Source organism: Lepisosteus platostomus, chromosome 27, assembly GCF_059453375.1.
Source record: "Lepisosteus platostomus isolate fLepPlt1 chromosome 27, fLepPlt1.hap1, whole genome shotgun sequence".
NCBI classification, from domain to species: domain Eukaryota; kingdom Metazoa; phylum Chordata; class Actinopteri; order Semionotiformes; family Lepisosteidae; genus Lepisosteus; species Lepisosteus platostomus.
Genome location: NC_142637.1, coordinates 1,349,458 through 1,366,890, shown reverse-complemented (window position 1 = coordinate 1,366,890; position 17,433 = coordinate 1,349,458). Strand labels below are relative to the sequence as shown.

Sequence of the window (17,433 nt, the reverse complement as noted above, 5' to 3'; positions counted from 1 at the left end):
AAAGAAACTAAAACGTAATTAAAAAACTAGCAATTATTTAATACAGTCACACACCCGCGCCACATGCTTTCGTTTTTTTTGTTTTGCCGAAAACATCTATTTGTTCGAATATAATCGTTCTGGGGGGGGGAGGGGATGTAGGCACGTCCGACGCGTGACGTCAGAGGACGCAGACGGCCGTCACGCAGCGCAGCGCGAGGAAACTGCGGAGAGCCGGAACCGGGAGGTGAGACCCAACTTTTCTTGCTGCCGTTTTCATTAAAACCCGCACGGTAAACGCCGTTGCCCCGAGCGGGGCAGTCCCCCCCTCCGGCAGGCGGCGATCGCAGGGGCTCTGGGGGCACCTTGCAGAAAGGGGGTTGGTAGCGGCGGCGTCGTCAGCGAAGCGGCCAGTTTTGCTGTACGCTGCGTTGTCCCAGATTTACGGTAAGGCCGCACGGAGGAGCGGCGGCAGTGCTGGAATCTTCTGTTTGACAAAACTCACAGCCGGCCGAGGTTTGGTCAGACAGGTGGGAAGGACGGCGTCCCTGCTTCGGCTAGATCATCAGACCGCCCGGTCGGATTCACTCGGCACAAGCGCGTAGTCTCCTCTGATCGCTCGTTCGGCGCAGGGCAGAACTCTTTCATCGATTAAAAAAAAGTACGGATTTAAAGAACTGGGCAGACTGACAACTGCGGTCGCCGGGGACTTGTTGAGAATTTGTCTGTTCTGTAGTTTTACGAGACAGTTTTCGTACAGCAGTAGTCTCATATGATGCACAGGTTCGGGGACACAGCTCTGCAGAATTGGGAGAGTCAAGAGCGGCCTTACTGAGTGTACTCCGTGTAGGTTTTGGTCAGTATTCAGTGTTTGAAGTTGCTTCACAGGGTGCGGTTACGATTAATCAATAGTAAAGTTAATTATGCCATTTTCAAGTGCAGTGTAGTATAATCCAGCCACAGGCTGTCTGTGTGTACGAGGTACGTGAAAGCTTGGGACGACCTATTAGATCAGCTCAGCGCGTACACGTTCACCTACCGTGACATAACACGTGAGTCACCTTTTTCCGGAACATGCCAGATCCGAAAAGCAAAAGTAGGTTGCTGGTACGAAGGTCCCCAAATAAAACAAGTTACTTCGTGTATTGCTACGTCCAGTGCAAGCTATTGATAAAAATAAATTCATTTTCGCCAGCAGTGTGTGTAGTCTGCCATTTTATTTCATACGCATATTAGGAGGATTTGCATAAGCAATTCTAGTGCGAGCTGCCGTGCTTTGCTGCTGACGATCCACAGCTCCTCCGTCGTGGTCTTCATTTCTAGACGCGAGAGCAGGCCTGTTCTTGAAGGGTGGGGGGGTCACTCTGAGCCACAGTTCTGGTCTCCTGAACCTGGCCGGGGCTGGTTTGCTCCCTGTTTACTCATGCTCCCAGGCATCTGCGAGGAACTGTGCTGTTTCTGGAGGAGTTAATTGGATAATGTCAACTCCAGAATAAGCGGTCGCGCACAAAATGTGCATAGCACGGTATGCGTCAATAGACAAAAAAAATTGTAATGCAAATGACAAAGTTGGTGTGTGGTAACGCCAAGCCAATGCCCTGTTTATTTTAAAGGCTCTTTGTTTTTGTACAATTTGCAGCACGGCTGGCTAGCACATAGGCACCAAGCATCTGCAGCATACTCCTCCTGCTGGTCGTTATTTTTAACCTGATAACTGATGACCTGTCCCCACTGAATATCACTTTCTGCACTGGATCGGGTGCTTTAAGTGAGAGTGGGGAGGCTTCCCATTTAATCAAATAGTGTAACTCAGATGTTAATGGATTCAGTTTCTCCAGAAGAATGTGGGGTTGTAATACCTTATTGCAAATTTAGGAATCACCTTAGAGTCCCAACAGCAGTAGCTAAATGAAGAGCAGTAGTAATCTTTATATTTAGACTTGCTTCTTTTTGTGTGTGTATTTATCAAATGGTGCCACAACCATGACTGAGACACCTGTTAATTGGAAAGAGTGGAGCAGTAAAGTTGATTGAGCTCACAGGGCTATTGGCACATGAAAGACAGATCTGTAAGAGAACTGAGAGAGCAAGACTTCTCCATTTATCACAGGGGTAACCTCCTGAGCTGTGCAGGTGTCCTTGATACAGCTGGGTCAGTTGATGCTCTCTGGGTTATCTGCCTTCCTAAAAACACAACAGTAGTTTCCTCAGTGGGGACTTGAAGCCCTATTCTTCTCAAACGTTTAAACATGACCCTTCCTTTCCAGAATCTCCAGAAACCTTACCTACTGCCCCAGCCTACCCCCTCAGCTACCAAATGGCAGACACAAAGCGTATCGCATTCTCCATCATTCAGTTTCTCCATGACCAGCTCAACTCGGGGGACTTATCTTCAGATGCACAGGAAAGCCTGGAAGGTAAGACGACAATTTCTTAAACCGGTACTGACATTCAGTTTTAATTTTAGGCTGTAGCAGAATTTTAGTGACCTTTGCTTACAGCAGCACATTCCCAGTGGAAATGGCAATAAGTGCAATAATCACTTTGCAATAAGTAGACATCAATAGCCAGCACTGTTTTCAGCATTACAGGACAGTGCCTTGCTCTGTGCTGAATCTGCTTTCACTGGGAGCCTGTGACTTTTGCTCCTGGGCTCTTGTGAGTGCTGGTGGAGATGAGGCTGTCACAGACAGGTGTTTTCAGTTCTGGTTACAGTGTGAGAAGGTGCCACTTGGGGGTGGCACATGATTAGCCATGCCAAGAGAAGCTGGGACAGGGTCACACGTGACAGGTGTCATCTCCACTTTGGATTGTAACTCGTCCTGCTGTACAGACTACCCTAGTCCAGGAGAGCCCCGGTCCAGCCAGACTTACAAACTGCTTCTGGCGTTTGGAAACAGTACCTGTGAATTATTAATGACTTAAGCTAGTGATTGCTTCAATTTAAAATACTCTGGCCCTCGGGGCTGGAGGACACTCACATTTCATCCCAAATGATTGTTAAATAATTTGACAAATAGCCTACTTAACTGATTGCCATTTAATTGTTCATACTCTTTTGAAATTGGTGGTTTAAGATTGAGCTGTAAAATGTACTGGTTTGAGGCTCTCCAGGAGCAGGATTGGGCACACCTCACCTGCAATTGAGTTTTACGTAAAATACAGCTGCACTCTTTTTCTCTTTTTCTGATATAACACTGATATTGTCCAATATGCAATAGTCTGTTTCAGCATGATACCTTCATGAATGGGAAACAAACTTGATTTGCTACATGCATTTTCTAATCAGATATATAAAATACAGTCTACAAACTGCAGTCACCATAGTAAGGCATTAGCTTAAAGTTCAGCAGTGAATGTGTATGCCATATCTTAACATGCAAGCTTATTGTTGTCACTTCCTTCTAAATTCAGTCAAAACCAATTTTATGTACAGAAATGACTAAAGAAAGTATAAAGGAACTATCATCTGTTAATGCAGCATTTTAACTACGTTCTTGTTTATTAGACCGATGAACGGTTCTGGGTAAACTTTGGTTTTAATGTTTTTGCCTGTTAAATGCTAGGTTACCGCCTTTGTGTGTTTGTACAACTCTTAGTCCACTCGCTAACTGGACTGGCGGGGGAATGGGACTCCTTAGTGTTTTTTAAATCACTGTTTCTGTTTGCCAGTTGCAATCCAGTGCCTGGAGACGGCCTTTGGAGTCTCCCTTGAGGATCAGAGCCTAGCAGTGATGCAGACGCTCCCAGAGCTCTTTGTCTCAGCCACAAACAAGGTGAGGAGCTGCCGCAGGGCACCGAGCTCCGTGTTTGTCGTACGCCCCCTTTCTTTCCTCAGCACTGTTATCTAAATCATGTCCGGACTGTGCTGTTGACGTTTTAGATCTGGATCTTTTAACTGGAAAACTGAAAATGAAGGCACATTGTCTGGATTTTAACATTTCTGAATCTCTTCATTATCTCATCTCATCAGTCCCTTACCTGCAACGGACATGTCAGAGATCCTTTGTAAAGGTCGGCGCTTGTTGCGTGGTATCACCTGGTTTACAAAGACATGCTGCAGGCTAGCTGGCAATTAGATGTGCAGTCCTTGACTTCACTTTACAAGCTGGTTACTTGCTATACAAATGACGGGCTGTGTGTACTTGCTAGGGTAGTGATTTTGTGTGAAACCCCAAGATTCCTGCACTGCTCCATGGTCTCCATTATTTTACAGTAGCTCCTTCTGCATGCAACAATTTTAAGTGTTTTTAGGTAAGATTGGGCATCGCTCCCCAGTTTTGTCTGATCTGCAAGCAATCAGCCATGTCGCATTCCTACTGTCAATTTTCTGATACTCAAGATCTTAAACTCCCGTGTGCCTTTATTTTGGATTGCACTGCTGATTCCCAGTTTCAGGATATCTGTGACCACATGCTCGGCTGCAACACGTTTTCCCTCCTAGTAATTATTGATTGAACCGGTGTCCTGTTGGCATCTCTGCTGAAAGCTGTTTGATCGTTTCAGCCGGAGACACCGCAGGTACAGATCAATGCCGTCCCAGACACCCCCACAGAGGAGGACATTGCCGAAGCAGAGAGGCTCAAAACAGATGGTAAGGACTCTGTCATAGTCCTGCAACAGAATTTTTACTATGTGCTCATTACACATTACAGAGCATCAAATTATGCGTTTTGTGGCTTATAAGAATGGGTGAGTTTTTGATTACTGAGCTATTCCATTAAAACATTTTTTCAGATCCAATTAAAAAAGGTTGTTCTCTCTGTCACTTGTCGTTTTAATTTTGAACCACAGTTTTGGTATTACCAGGCCTTGTAGGGTTTAGTGTTTTTTGTAAACACTACCAAGAAGACCAACAATCTGTTCGTCTGTGATAGGAATGTGAGGAAGTATTTATATGGGAAAGGGTATAAAATACATCTGTGCACTTTTTTGGGGGGTTTACCCACATTCCACATCCAACTTTACAGAGCCTGTGCAGATCTTCAAGGATGAATGGGCAAAACTCCCAAATCCAGATGTGTCTGTATCACCTTTGCACAGGAAAGGAAGACTCAAAGCTATAATTGCTGCAAAAAAATACTTTTAACAAAGTATTGACTCAGGGCTCTGAATACTAAAGTAAACCAAGATATTTCTGTTTTTCATTTTTGTGAATTGTTACACACTAAAAATATTTTCCCCTTTAAATCATTGCATACCTTGTGTGGATCAAGGTGGGGGGGGGATTATTTCAATGCATTTAAAAGTCTGCTCATAAGACAGCACTGCAGTTTTTCAGAGCTGTTTCTAAAACACTGTATGTGGTCTGAAAGTAGATTTTGATTTTTCACTGTTCAGATCAAGCAAGGACCAAGCCCTCAACTTAAAGAATCTCTACACTGTGCTGCCATTGATACAACAGTCTTTGACTTGAGCTTAACATCCTGCTTCAGTGTTTTCCCCAGTTCCCCATCTAAGTTGATTTGATTTGCTTTGCAGGTAATGACCAGATGAAGGCAGAGAATTTTGGTCCTGCAGTGGAGTTCTACTCAAAAGCCATAGAGCTAAATCCCCGCAATGCGGTGTACTTCTGCAACAGGTATGGCCTGAAAGCAGTACTGGTTTGGATGGTTTGTATTTAGGAACGGCCTATTTAAGCTATTTAAAAAACAGATGGTGTATGCCATGTATGTACGACTCTCAGAATAAATACTTTGAACCCTATTTGACTGTTCAGTGCGTCCTTAACTTCTGGAGTGTCTGGATTGTTTGTAGGGCTGCTGCATACAGCAAGCTGGGGAACTATGCTGGAGCTGTGCAGGACTGTGAGCAAGCCATCACTATCGACCCCAGCTACAGCAAAGCCTATGGCCGAATGGGGTAGGAACAGCCAGAACCTGGCCTTTTCTATCCCTCTGTTGCAGACCAGTGACCTAACGTTGAAACTGTGAGACAACGTCTGTGACAAACGCATTGCAATTTTCGTGTGTTGCCATGTTTGAACATCCAGGCTATTTTCTGGAAGTTTTTTTTTGTCTCCTTAGTTCATTCTGTGCTTTCTCTGAAAGGTGTACCTTCAACCCTGTCTCCTCAGGCTCGCTCTGGCTAGTTTAAACAAACACTCAGAAGCGGTCAGTTACTACAAGAAAGCTTTGGAACTCGACCCTGAAAACGATACTTATAAATCCAACCTGAAAATAGCAGAGCAAAAAATGAGAGAGATGCCAAGTCCGGTAAGTTTAGATGAAATTGTTTTTTGAGAAGCATATCATCCCAGTATGTTTGGTTTCCAGACGTTACACTCTTACAAGATGACAACATTGAGACAAATGCATTAATAGCAAAGACTTGAAAGGCTATTTAATAGAATTAAAATAGATGCCCTTCTAAAAAATATCAGATTGCCGAAATGAGCATGTGGTTAGATAATTTGCAGACATATGCATCCAGGCAAGGGTAAATCTGAGATCTTGCTGAGCCAGGTTTTGGTAAATAGGAATCGAGCAATTTTTTCTCATCCCAGAGAGAGAGAGAGACATCTCCCCACCTATCACCTGTCAGATCCATTCCTTTGTTGACATGCTTCACTCCATAGTGCCATACAGGACAATTGGCAACAAATACCAGAGCATCATATCTCTCCTCAACTCGCACGTAAGCTTGCAGTTTCCAGGGGTAGCTGTTGCGTGGAAGGCTCAGGAAATGGTGGTCAGATCAAGCCCAGCCGAGGCGAGTGGAACCCGGTCACTTTAGGGTTACTGCTTGAGCAGTCCTTGACACAGCTGACTAGTGACTGAAACAGCAACATGTGGTCTACCACACTTTGTTTTTTCATCTCCAGATCCATAGTCTGAAGAGTATTGATTGCATGGATTGGTTGTGCACTCCTTCTGGTTCTTAATGGGTCACCTGAGTGCATAGCATTATTGGAAACATGGCAGTTAACTGTGTTTTTTTTTAATTTTTCTAGTTTAATAACCTGATATTGAGTTATACAGACAGTTCAGTTACAGAAGAGTGGTTTTCTATTTTCCACATTTCAGGCGATAAGGTGAAATGAGAGTTCTTTTGCATTTGTGAAAATGTTCCGGTCGTATTAACAGCATTATTAATAGTAACAGTATTAATAGCAATAGAAAAGACAGGAACGGTAGCTGAAATAATGTTCATTACCTGAACCACAATTATTGCACAGTGGTGATGGCTGCATGAGAAGATGCTAAGGTCTTGCAATATGATTGAAATAGTCAAAAGCAAGGTAGTTTAAAAAAACAACAGAAGCCCAAAAGATAAATGATTTTCTAATAACTGTATGTTTTACATATGTTCGATATATATTTTGTATTAGAAAGGAACAAGTACAGGTTTATTCCATTCTGAAAAGAAAGGAAAAGAAACACAATGTTTCTGCTGTGGAGCCTTCTTCTGGTGTGAGGTGCTGTTACTGCGCATGCTGACTACTTACTTGAACTATTTTATATTACTGCTGTTTTTCTTAATAATTTACTCCCTCTTGATGAATTTAGACTTCCAATATTCTCAGCTTCATGATGAAATAAGGGAACGGTGAATTCTTCTGCTTGGCTCAGTATCCTGTTTTTCTTCTTTTAGACAGGGGGAATGGGTGGAGTTGACCTAGCAGGATTGCTTAGCAACCCTGGCTTCATGAACATGGTAAGGTCAGAATGCCTATAGATCTTTTGGGTTGGGATCCATGTGGAGTTTTAACGCATGGTACTGTAACTACTGAATCACTCGGTTTACAAACAAGGTCCCTCGCTGTACTCGGAACACTTCATACTCTGAACAGACGGTATTCCTCAATATGTTAACAGGGTTTTGAATACCTCTGTTGGTGTTCCACAACAGTCAATCGAGTTTGTCCATTGTATTTTACTTACTTGTAATTTACTAATTGTGCAGAGTAGACACTTTACATTTGAATAGATTTCTGCAAATGGATCTCTCGCTAATAAAATTATTCCTAAAAGGAAATATTGATTGATCTTGATCAATATATTGATACAATTTTCAACATCCAGTGAAGCACATTTGCTTCAAAATAATAATTCCTTTCATTTATATATGTATAGTTTATAATCCATTTAATCCTAAAGGGTTGCAAGCGCTTCACATAAAGAAGGGGTTTCAGATTCAGGGGGTCAGGCAGAAAAGCAGGATGTTGCTTCTCCAGTTGAATTAAAACAGGTGTTTTCTTCCTCGTTTTTTTGGGGAGGGAAGCAGTGTGGAAGCATAGTTCCTGCTGATGTGCGGTGGGCAGTTGTGTTGTATGTTTGAAATTGTTTCTTCGGATCCACAACACCTCTGTTGTCAACAGCAAACTAGCAGGACTGAAAGTGTTCTGAAGCATTGATTTTGACTCCTCATCAGTTTTGGTTAAACTTTTAAGTTTCTGTTAAGACCTATTTTCAGAAGCTTGCCAAAATGAGGATCAGATTCATTGAAAATATTGCATCTAAATAGGTGCTTTTCAAACCTGTCTTGCAAAATGTGACTCCTCAAATTTTACTTCAATAAAGCTTTGCATTATTTAAAAGATTGCAAGTTTAAAATTGCTCTATACAGTTTTCAGGCTTATAGGCAGTTAAGATGTCCTTATTTTGAACTCCTGTTTCCTTCTCTTTTAGATTAGCACTTAAGGTTAGTATTACTGTAGCTGTTATAGTCAGAAATGATTTATATTACAGTCTGTAAAAGTCAGGAAGTGTTCTGGGAGCTGATTTTCAGCAGGTATCACCCAGTAGATTAAGGCTTTATCTATTAGTAGTGAACATTCTAATTGTGATTGGTGTTTGATTTCAGGCATCAAGTCTGATGAACAACCCTCAAGTTCAACAGCTGTAAGTCCTTTTAAAACAAGACTTTATTTATATTCACCCTACTTTGTTCTATAAGGCACTCTGTTATGGCCCAAGTTGATATTACGTGTCACATGCATGTGGTAAGATATAGGTGTGTATTTTTTTCAATGGGGTTTGAGCCTATCACAAATAACGGGCTATTTGACCAAAATATTAAAATATTAAATATAAACGTGTGATAGTTCTAGTCTAAGCACAAGTCTAAGATCTAGATGGCTAAAAGAGTTGATAATTAACTATATTAAAGTATTTAATCACCACACCTTGGAAGCCCTGTAACTCTGGCTGTGCATGAAAATGTTTCAAAAAGTTTTTTAAAAATGGTAACATTGGACTTCAAATAGAATATGCTAAACTAACAGAAAAGCCAGTAACATGAAGACAAGTGGCCTTGTGAATACAAAGTCCAAATCCCTCATCAAATGTCTAAGAAAATCAGGTACAAAATGGTTTAATGGCATGCTCATTTCTGCATGAAGAAATGAAGGCGCTGTGCTGAAGATTTCTGGTGAAGTTCTGTATTATAACTCATTCTCAGCACACCTGCTTTTGCAGTGTGAAAGATGTGACTTCAGTGTCTTTAGATTGGTATTTTATAAATAAAAATGGTATGCCAGATTTTCATTGATGTCCTGTGTTTTGGTGTGTGGACCTCTCCCTGTCTTGGGGACCTGTCTGTGCTTTTCCAGAGGTTCATTCATGCTTTGATGATCCCCCACCCCCACCCCCCCCTCTTCTTGCTCTGCAGGATGTCTGGGATGATGTCGGGGGCCTATGGGCCAATGGGAGCAACGGCAGGAGGCGGCCCAGGCCCAAATGACCTCTCTGGGCTTATCCAAGCGTGAGTGTCCAGCAGCGTTATCAGCTCAGCGCCCCTTGAGCTGAAATTTGCAAACTGGTGTCAGTCAGGCTGTACCAATAGAATATGGTACCACATGTTTAAGGTGCAGACCTGTGAGTCAAAGTTTCTTGCAAATACCAACCGAAGGGCATCTGATTTTGCGTATTTATTTCCTGTATAGGCAAGGCTGGCTTTTTTTAAATGGGTCTGCACTGTCTTTCTCTGTGGACGCCTTTGGGGAAATGGTCTTGTTTCAGAAGGCGTCGGCTAAGTGCCTCTCCTGATGCTCTCCTGCAGGGGTCAGCAGTTTGCCCAGCAGATGCAGCAGCAGAACCCAGAGCTGATTGAGCAGCTGAGGAGCCAAATCCGGAGTCGGACGCCCAGCGCCAGCAACGAGGAGCAGCCCTGACAGGGACGGTGAGGGAAGACCTGCTCTTTACCCCGCCTGTAGGGCACCAGTACTCTTCACCACAAACATGGGTGCATACTTTACCCCTTCGGGTTTTTTGTCCCACTCACATAAATTACATGCACAGTCCTGTTTTAATGTACTCTATTAAAACAGGATATTTCGGGGTGTTTTTTTCCCCCCAGTAGCTTTGTAAAATTAGGTTGTACTGTATGACATGTGGGTCCCAGTGAGTAATATTGCTGGCTCTCAGAGCTGGGGTCCTGGATCTGGGGTGCTGTCTGCGTGGAGTTAGCTCCAGGTTATGTAGCTTTTCTCCAGGTGCTGTGTTTGTTCCCCACAGCTCAAGGCCATAGGTCAGTTGGCTTTACATCTTGCTGGGATGGGCTATAGCTCCCCTGCGTCCCGGAATTGGCGGAAGCAGTTAGAAAATGGATGGATATATTAAATGTGATCTCGCCTATGACTTAATTTGTTTTATTTTGGTATTGTGTATCCATTGACTGCCTTTTTGGGGTGTGTAAATGTGCAAAATAGTTTCCATATTTCTTATTACAGAAAAAGAGACATGAAGTTAATTTAACAAAGTGTGGATTTAACAGATATAAAAAAAACGAATAAGCTCCACTTAGAGTGCAGTTGAAAGTGTCTAAAGTAAATGACCTATATTACATTAAATCTAGGTTGGTCCTGAAACTAAATTGGTAAGGACAAACCCAAATATAAAACCCTGAAAGTCACAATGGACTCTTCACTGTTATTGTGTCATCTTAATGTGAGAAACTAAATGTTGGAGCAAAGGTAAGGCAGTGTGATCTACTTATATTTTGTGCAAGATTCAGTAGTCTCTTCAACACTGGATTTGAAAGTGTGTGTGTGAAAACATCACAATTCAAGTCTTATTACACTGGGTATCCTTTTTGCCTGTTAGAGGCTGTGATCAGAACAGCCAAAACATTGCATAGCTGCCTAAATGTAAGCAGTCAAATTTCTAATATAACAGCGTTACAAATTATCATCGTGCCCCCGGTCACATCCACCACAGTGACAGTGCAGGCCATAGCAGAGGTCACCCTTCACAGCTGACGCACTTGCTGTGATAACCATCTGCTTTCTGGCTTGAATGGTTTTTCGCTGATCTATGGTTGTCTTTCCTTATATGCCATGCCTGCTTATATAATAACTTCCTGGCTTCTGGACGATACCACTGTTCAAAGATGTGCAATGTGGATATATTTCTCTTGCACATCTTTACTTTAAGCTGTCATATTCCTCTGATAAAGATTGAGGTGTAAAAGGCCCTGTCAATCTGTAGACATTCTCATGTCAATGGAAGCCTGCAAATCATGCAAAATGGCATCATCCTGGAGTGAGGAAGCAGCTGCAGCAGCTATTTTTATTAAGGAATAAGTAACAGCTGTGAAGCCTTCTTCAGGTGTCAGCTTCGCAGGCGAAACGTTGTTTTCTCTCTTCTTTCAGCATGGAATCAACCTGTTGTTCCTTTGCAGACTATGTATGCTGACACAGCTCCCTACCTGAGCTATTTTTATGAGTCTATCTTTACTGCGTTTCAGTTCTGTCTCACAGTGCAACAATAGATTGCTCTACTACATCTGGATCTCACATTTGCTAGCTGCACATTTGGTGCTGCCCTTTTCCTTCATGGTATTTAACCTTTTGTGTTATACCCACCTGATTTGAATTTGCCAGCTGTATGTTTTTCTCAGCTCAGCCCGTGGTTATGAACCCGTGGATAGGAATAAGGAAGGTTGGGCAGGCACCTCCTCCCAGTCCCCTTCAAGCCAATCGTATTTTATTACATCACAGGCAGCGTCGCTCATTACTGGTTGTTCAGCACTGACTCGTCCCTCACTATAACAGTACAGCCTTCCCGCAAGAACCTGGGATGCTGCAGGTGTCAAGGGTCACCAGCACAGCCCCGGCTGACCAATTACAGCCTGCCTTTGGCAGTGCTCAGCCAATTGTGTGCCTCCTCTTAGGGAATCTCAGTCACAGACTGCTGACCCTTGACACCTGGATCTTATAGGCCAACTTGCACTCTGAATGCTTCTATTGGTGGAAACACTTCGGAGGCCCTCTTGTCAAACGTATTGAAAGTGAGCAGCATCGCTGAGAATCCAGACCCGCTCATGAGTAGAGTCACACGAGGCACCTACCTTTCCTGTGTGAAACAGTGTGAACTCCTGTGTGATGGCTCAGTACTACATCAGACCCTCACGAGAGGTTCTTGCAAGATGGTTCTGAGTTGGGATAAAGTGTGCCAGCTCTTTTCTAGGCTGGGCAGTTCCCACAACATACCACATTGTTGTCTGGACTATCTTCCAAAAAACACTTGTCGCATTTGTTCTGTGGACTTTATCAACCTTATTCTTTGAGGTAAATTTGTAAATTTGCTGCGGATCTTATCCCAAGCCGCTACAGCTCACCTCTGTGTGAAAGGGACTCAGGATGTGGAGATACTTAAAAATAGAGAAACAGTCAACAAGAAACATGGTACAGCGAGGAATCAGTAACCAGATGTGATTTTTTTTCTTTACATTAATAAAGGATAAATTAAAGTATTCTGTTTTTTATCCAAATATGAAGACTTCTTAAAACATGACTTGCTTCTTTTTTTTTTTTGCAGGTGGGGCTTTGTGCGATAACACTTGAAGACAGGCTGTCCCTTATTTTTGTTTTGGATTTGATCGCAACTGTAGGACAAGGAAAAATAATTTTTGCATGTTGGGCCCCCAAATTTTTGTTCTTTCTTCCCAGTTAAACCACAAAATGAAACTCAGATGTAAGTAGAGGACATGCCCTCTGATTGAAATCATCTTGGAGCCTCCTCTGGATTTGAACACCTCCACCCTGTTGTTCTCTCAGCTGCATAATGGCAGTTTAAGCTCATGATTGTTGTGTGTAGCCGATCATATCCAGCGGACTTAATCTTGTAATTCACAATTGTTGTCTGGACTATCTTCCAAAAAACACTTGTCGCATTTGTTCTGTGGACTCACTGCAGAAATTTCTGTATGTAACCTTATTCTTTGAGGTAAATTTGTTCATTTTTAAGTGATGCAGAAAAAAGTCCACAGTATTGAAAACTTTATTTATACCGGTGTAGTGTAGTCAGTAAATATGTGCAGAAAATGCTTTTGGAAATTTAAGGAAAAAAATAAATATCGGTCTTGAATCATTACTACCTGTTGTCAAGGGAAAATCTTGGAGACCTTCAACTTGAAATGCAGAGATAAAGCTGTTTCTGCTGTCTTTGTTTTCTGGAAAAATGACATCAAAACTGGTGCCAAACTCTCTGGTTTCTTCCGTTTTGGTTTTTTTTTTGTTGGTTTCTTCGTGATCAAGAGAGAATGTGAACCTTCAAGGATTGGGAGACCTTGCTGTGCTGCAGTGCAGGAATCTGTTTCTGCACTGTTGGTTGTGCTGTGTCAGAGTTCCCTAGCTCGGTGGCCAGTTTCACAAAGTTAAACACCTTCATCATTTTTTGGTTTAAGGATTTTGCACTGAGCATCTAAACACATTAATGTAAATATCATATTTAAGGGAAATATCTTTGTTTAATTCTTAAGGTATATAGGACATGGACTTGGTCCACAGGATCCCCTGTCTTAATTGCATTGGCTAATTAACTAATTTACTTATCTCTATTGCTCTAATACCATTACAGCTTTTCCAAGGTTGGACAGGAATGGAAATTATGTGGGGTTTAAAGTGCCCTCTCGTTTGATTTAGATCTGGAATTACAGCACTGGAAGTCGATACTAAAAATGCTTTGAATAGGCGAGACTGATGTTATTCCCTCTTGTATTTCTAAATCCATTTCTGGGTCACCTCCTAGGGGCTGGTAACTAACAAATGATTGAAAAAAACCTGAGGACAGTCAGATGCAGCGTGGTTTGCTCAGTGCTTTTGTGGATATGAACAACAAGTAGGGTGTTTCTGAAGCCGAGGACTGAAGAAAGGCAGCTTCATTAAGGGGATTAACCCTCCATCCCATATGCTTTATCCATCACAGGGTCGCAGGGGAGCTGAACCAAATATGGCACAGACACAGTGGCTCTCTAGGATCAGGATTGGATTCTCCTGTTGTGGGATTTCTAAATAATTTCTGGATATTAAGATTTCCATTTCAGAATGGGCTGCACGGTGGCATACTGGTCAGCATCGATGCCCCTCAGCACTGTGGCTCTGGGTTCAATTCCAGACCTGGGGTGCTCTGTGTGGAGTTTGTATGTTCTCCCTCTGTTCTCATGGGTTTCTACCAGGAGTTCCTGGTTTCTTTCCCACAGTCCAAGGACAGATGGTAGATTAGACCCTGTTGTCAATTGCTCCAGTCCTAGATGGTGCATATTCACTGTTTGCCAGCCAAATTGCCACCGTGATGATGGTGACTGTGTACTTTTCTGACAACCTTCATTTCATTTTCTGCAATGAATACTTGAAGAAATAAGCATAGGTTTTGGATTTCCTTTGCTGCTATTGTCCACTGGGGGAGGGGGGCTTGACGAATGCACAGTACAGTGTAACCATAATCTGTCATTGTACTGCACTCCTGCTTTTAAATGTTTTACAAAGAAGGAAACAAAAACCTTAAAGATCCAAGTCCTTATTGTCAATTGTTTTGTATGTGTGTGAGCCTGAGCTTTTGTTAACGTGTTCATAAGTGTTTCCCTGTAACGTTATACATACTGATGCAATTTGTGGACAGATCCTGCAGTGCAGTGAGTGGAAGACATGCCCAGCGTGTAGCAGTTAATTTCTCGGACAATATTAAGGACGAAGAAGGGTTGAGGCAATAAAGCACTGGAAAAACCAGCTTGACAAGTTACAGTGGAATCCATCATGGGATTTATAGACGCTTCTGTGACTGGCCCACAGCAGATACATCTTGGGTGACTGCATTGAGAAGCAAGGGGATGGAGTTACAAGTGGGCGCTATTGTAAAGTAAAATACCACAATTCCACCCATTACAGGATGAAACTGTGTATGGATATTGCTTATTGCTTATGAATGTCCATGTAATACGTGGAATGCAATTTCTTGTTTTCTGTGTGAAATCAGAGAAAGCAGTTCGAGCAGTTGGTTAATGTCTCCAGGCGTTTTAAATTGTCCCCTATAAGAGACTGCTTTAATGATCTGTGTCAAGTCTAGCTCGCTGTGATTCTGTGGGTGTTTGGTCCATGACAAGTTTCTTGCAAATCTTCAGGAAACGTAAGCTGATGATTTACAGAATTTCTGCATGTTGTTGCTCTGAAGAAGGAAAAGGTTTCCAAAATGTCTGGCCCTTGTCCCAAGTGGACTTTTTGCAGGCAGTTCAGTCAAATCCCCAAATCCCAACATTTTCTCAGTGGAGTGGAGTCACATCGATTTTGCCTTCTTAGCTGGGATCTTATTCGAAAGGAGTCAAAGTCCAATCCAGATGGTCTTCTTAATTTTGAATGATTTAACTGACAAGAACTGCAAACACTTCTGTGCAGGCCTGGGGAGACTTGGCAGCTCCAGCTGTCTCTCAAATCATTAGCTTTAAAACATGTTTGGAAAAATGACTGTACTGCTCATCCAATCATTCAATTGGTTAATTAAGAGGATTAATTGAAAGGAATACCGGAATACTGGCCAGGGTCACAAGTGTCTTCAACCCTCCGTACTGTATATACCTCCTTTCCCAGAATTTTTACTGTACAGCAATCTGCACACTTGCTGTGAAGTCAAACTAAATGTGTTTTGTACAAAGGACATTACTAAAAAAATACCTTCCAGATGTTTCTGTGTTCCTTGCTGTTTGTTGAAGTGAGTTTTTGTTTTACACATGCACTTATATAATTGAATTTTTCATAGTGCATGACGTTTGTGACGTGAAAGGTTTTCAAGGAACCAAATGAAGCTGCTTGGAATCAGTTTAGTTTTTGTCTTTTTCAAATTAACATCTTGCGATTCTCCTGGGACTGTGTCACACTCTCACATGAATTATCACAGCTGTGGTTGTGGCCAACATTCATTTATACTGTATTTTAATATTGTAGTGGATCTATCTGACATTTTCTATTATGAAAATACAATAATTCTATAAAGGGATGACTTCACTCATTCTCTCATAGTTATGATGGAACAGGAACTCTCAAGTTGCAGTTTTTACCAAACTGGCATAATGAGACTAAAATTAGATCTTCCTTTTCTTTTTCACTGTATCTAACTTGGTGTCCTTTGTAAAGTCATAGGTGATCTATGGAAATATGGTTTCTTGGATGCAGTTCAGATGTTTGTTGACTTTCTTTGTAAATGGATGTTACAATAGACTCATTCACTGCCCAAAAGTATTGAGGTGGATGGCTTGAAACATTTGACAGTACTTGGGAAAGAGATAAGCAATAGTGTTGATATTGTGCACAGTGGGGTGTACCAAAAATTCCTTTTCAGCCCATATCCTGTATGTTAAAATGGTCTGTTGCTTTTGCTTTTCCTTTGTAATAAAAGTTTTGTTACCATTTGGGAAGATGTGGTCTGGTTGCTGGTAGAACAAACTGTCTCCATTTAAATACAAATAGATTCACTGAAGAAGTTACAACTGGGACTAAAGGTTTTTTGTAAATTTGAAATAATGGTAAGGATTATTTTGGTAAAATATGACAAACTGCAACACCAAGGATGCTTTTCCTCTCCATGTGAAATAGGATTTTAAAATAAAATATAAAATAACAAAGTGTAAAATTAACTCTTCTAAAGCAGTACTTCATTAACACACCTTCCCTATGTGGATTCCCCCTCCTGGCTCGTGAGTTTGCACCAGACATCCACAACTCTGAAGAAGTGTTTTCTGTTTATTCTAAATTCACACTTAACTTCCCTGTTCTGCTACACTCATTTAGGGGTGATCAGTGGAGTACTGCAGGGATCTGTTTTAGGACCATGTTCTTCTTAATTTATATCAATCTGTTGTAGACTAAGTGTCAAACTCACTTCCTGTAGGAGCCTGGTGTCTTGTTTCTTTCCAACCTGAGCTGTCAATTAAACAAACTCATTATTTTCTTAGAAACATATGGTGCATTTCTTAAGGGTTTTTACAGTTAATAACTCCACACTATTGCTTCATTAATAGCATAGCTACCAAAAAGACACTGTGGAGCCAACTTAGAAAGATTACAGTCATGCAAATGATGAAAGCCGCTGTGTAAGTGAGAGCTCAGATAAAATGAAAATCACTAGGTCTGTGCACGTTCTCTCTGTTTGCAGGTGTTCCCTGCCTTGTGTCCATTGCTTGGTGAGACAGGCTCTGGCTTCCTGCAGCCCTGTATTGGATAATGTGGGTAGGAAATGGATG

General features: G+C 41.9%; 1 protein-coding gene across 5 annotated transcripts; it reads left to right on the top strand.

The window, feature by feature from the left end:
- The first annotated feature begins 86 nt into the window (after window positions 1-86).
- On the top strand, window positions 87-16,602 carry sgta (small glutamine rich tetratricopeptide repeat co-chaperone alpha). Of its 5 annotated transcripts, none has more exons than XR_015930888.1 (12): window positions 87-226; window positions 2,247-2,396; window positions 3,652-3,755; window positions 4,486-4,573; window positions 5,461-5,560; window positions 5,737-5,841; window positions 6,056-6,194; window positions 7,573-7,635; window positions 8,785-8,822; window positions 9,592-9,684; window positions 9,982-10,164; window positions 12,741-16,602. XR_015930888.1 is itself a non-coding variant. In XM_088622359.1 (12 exons), the coding sequence occupies exons 2-11, from the start codon at window positions 2,297-2,299 to the stop codon at window positions 10,091-10,093; spliced, it is 942 nt and encodes a 313-aa protein (XP_088478485.1). In that variant the 5' UTR covers window positions 87-226; window positions 2,247-2,296; the 3' UTR covers window positions 10,094-10,102; window positions 12,741-16,602. The 5 variants fall into 5 exon arrangements, 4 of the variants coding, with proteins under 4 accessions (XP_088478485.1, XP_088478488.1, XP_088478486.1 ...); XM_088622359.1 differs by having other exon boundaries at window positions 9,982-10,102; XM_088622360.1 differs by lacking the exon at window positions 87-226 and adding an exon at window positions 248-426 and having other exon boundaries at window positions 9,982-10,102.
- Window positions 16,603-17,433: the final 831 nt, after the last annotated feature.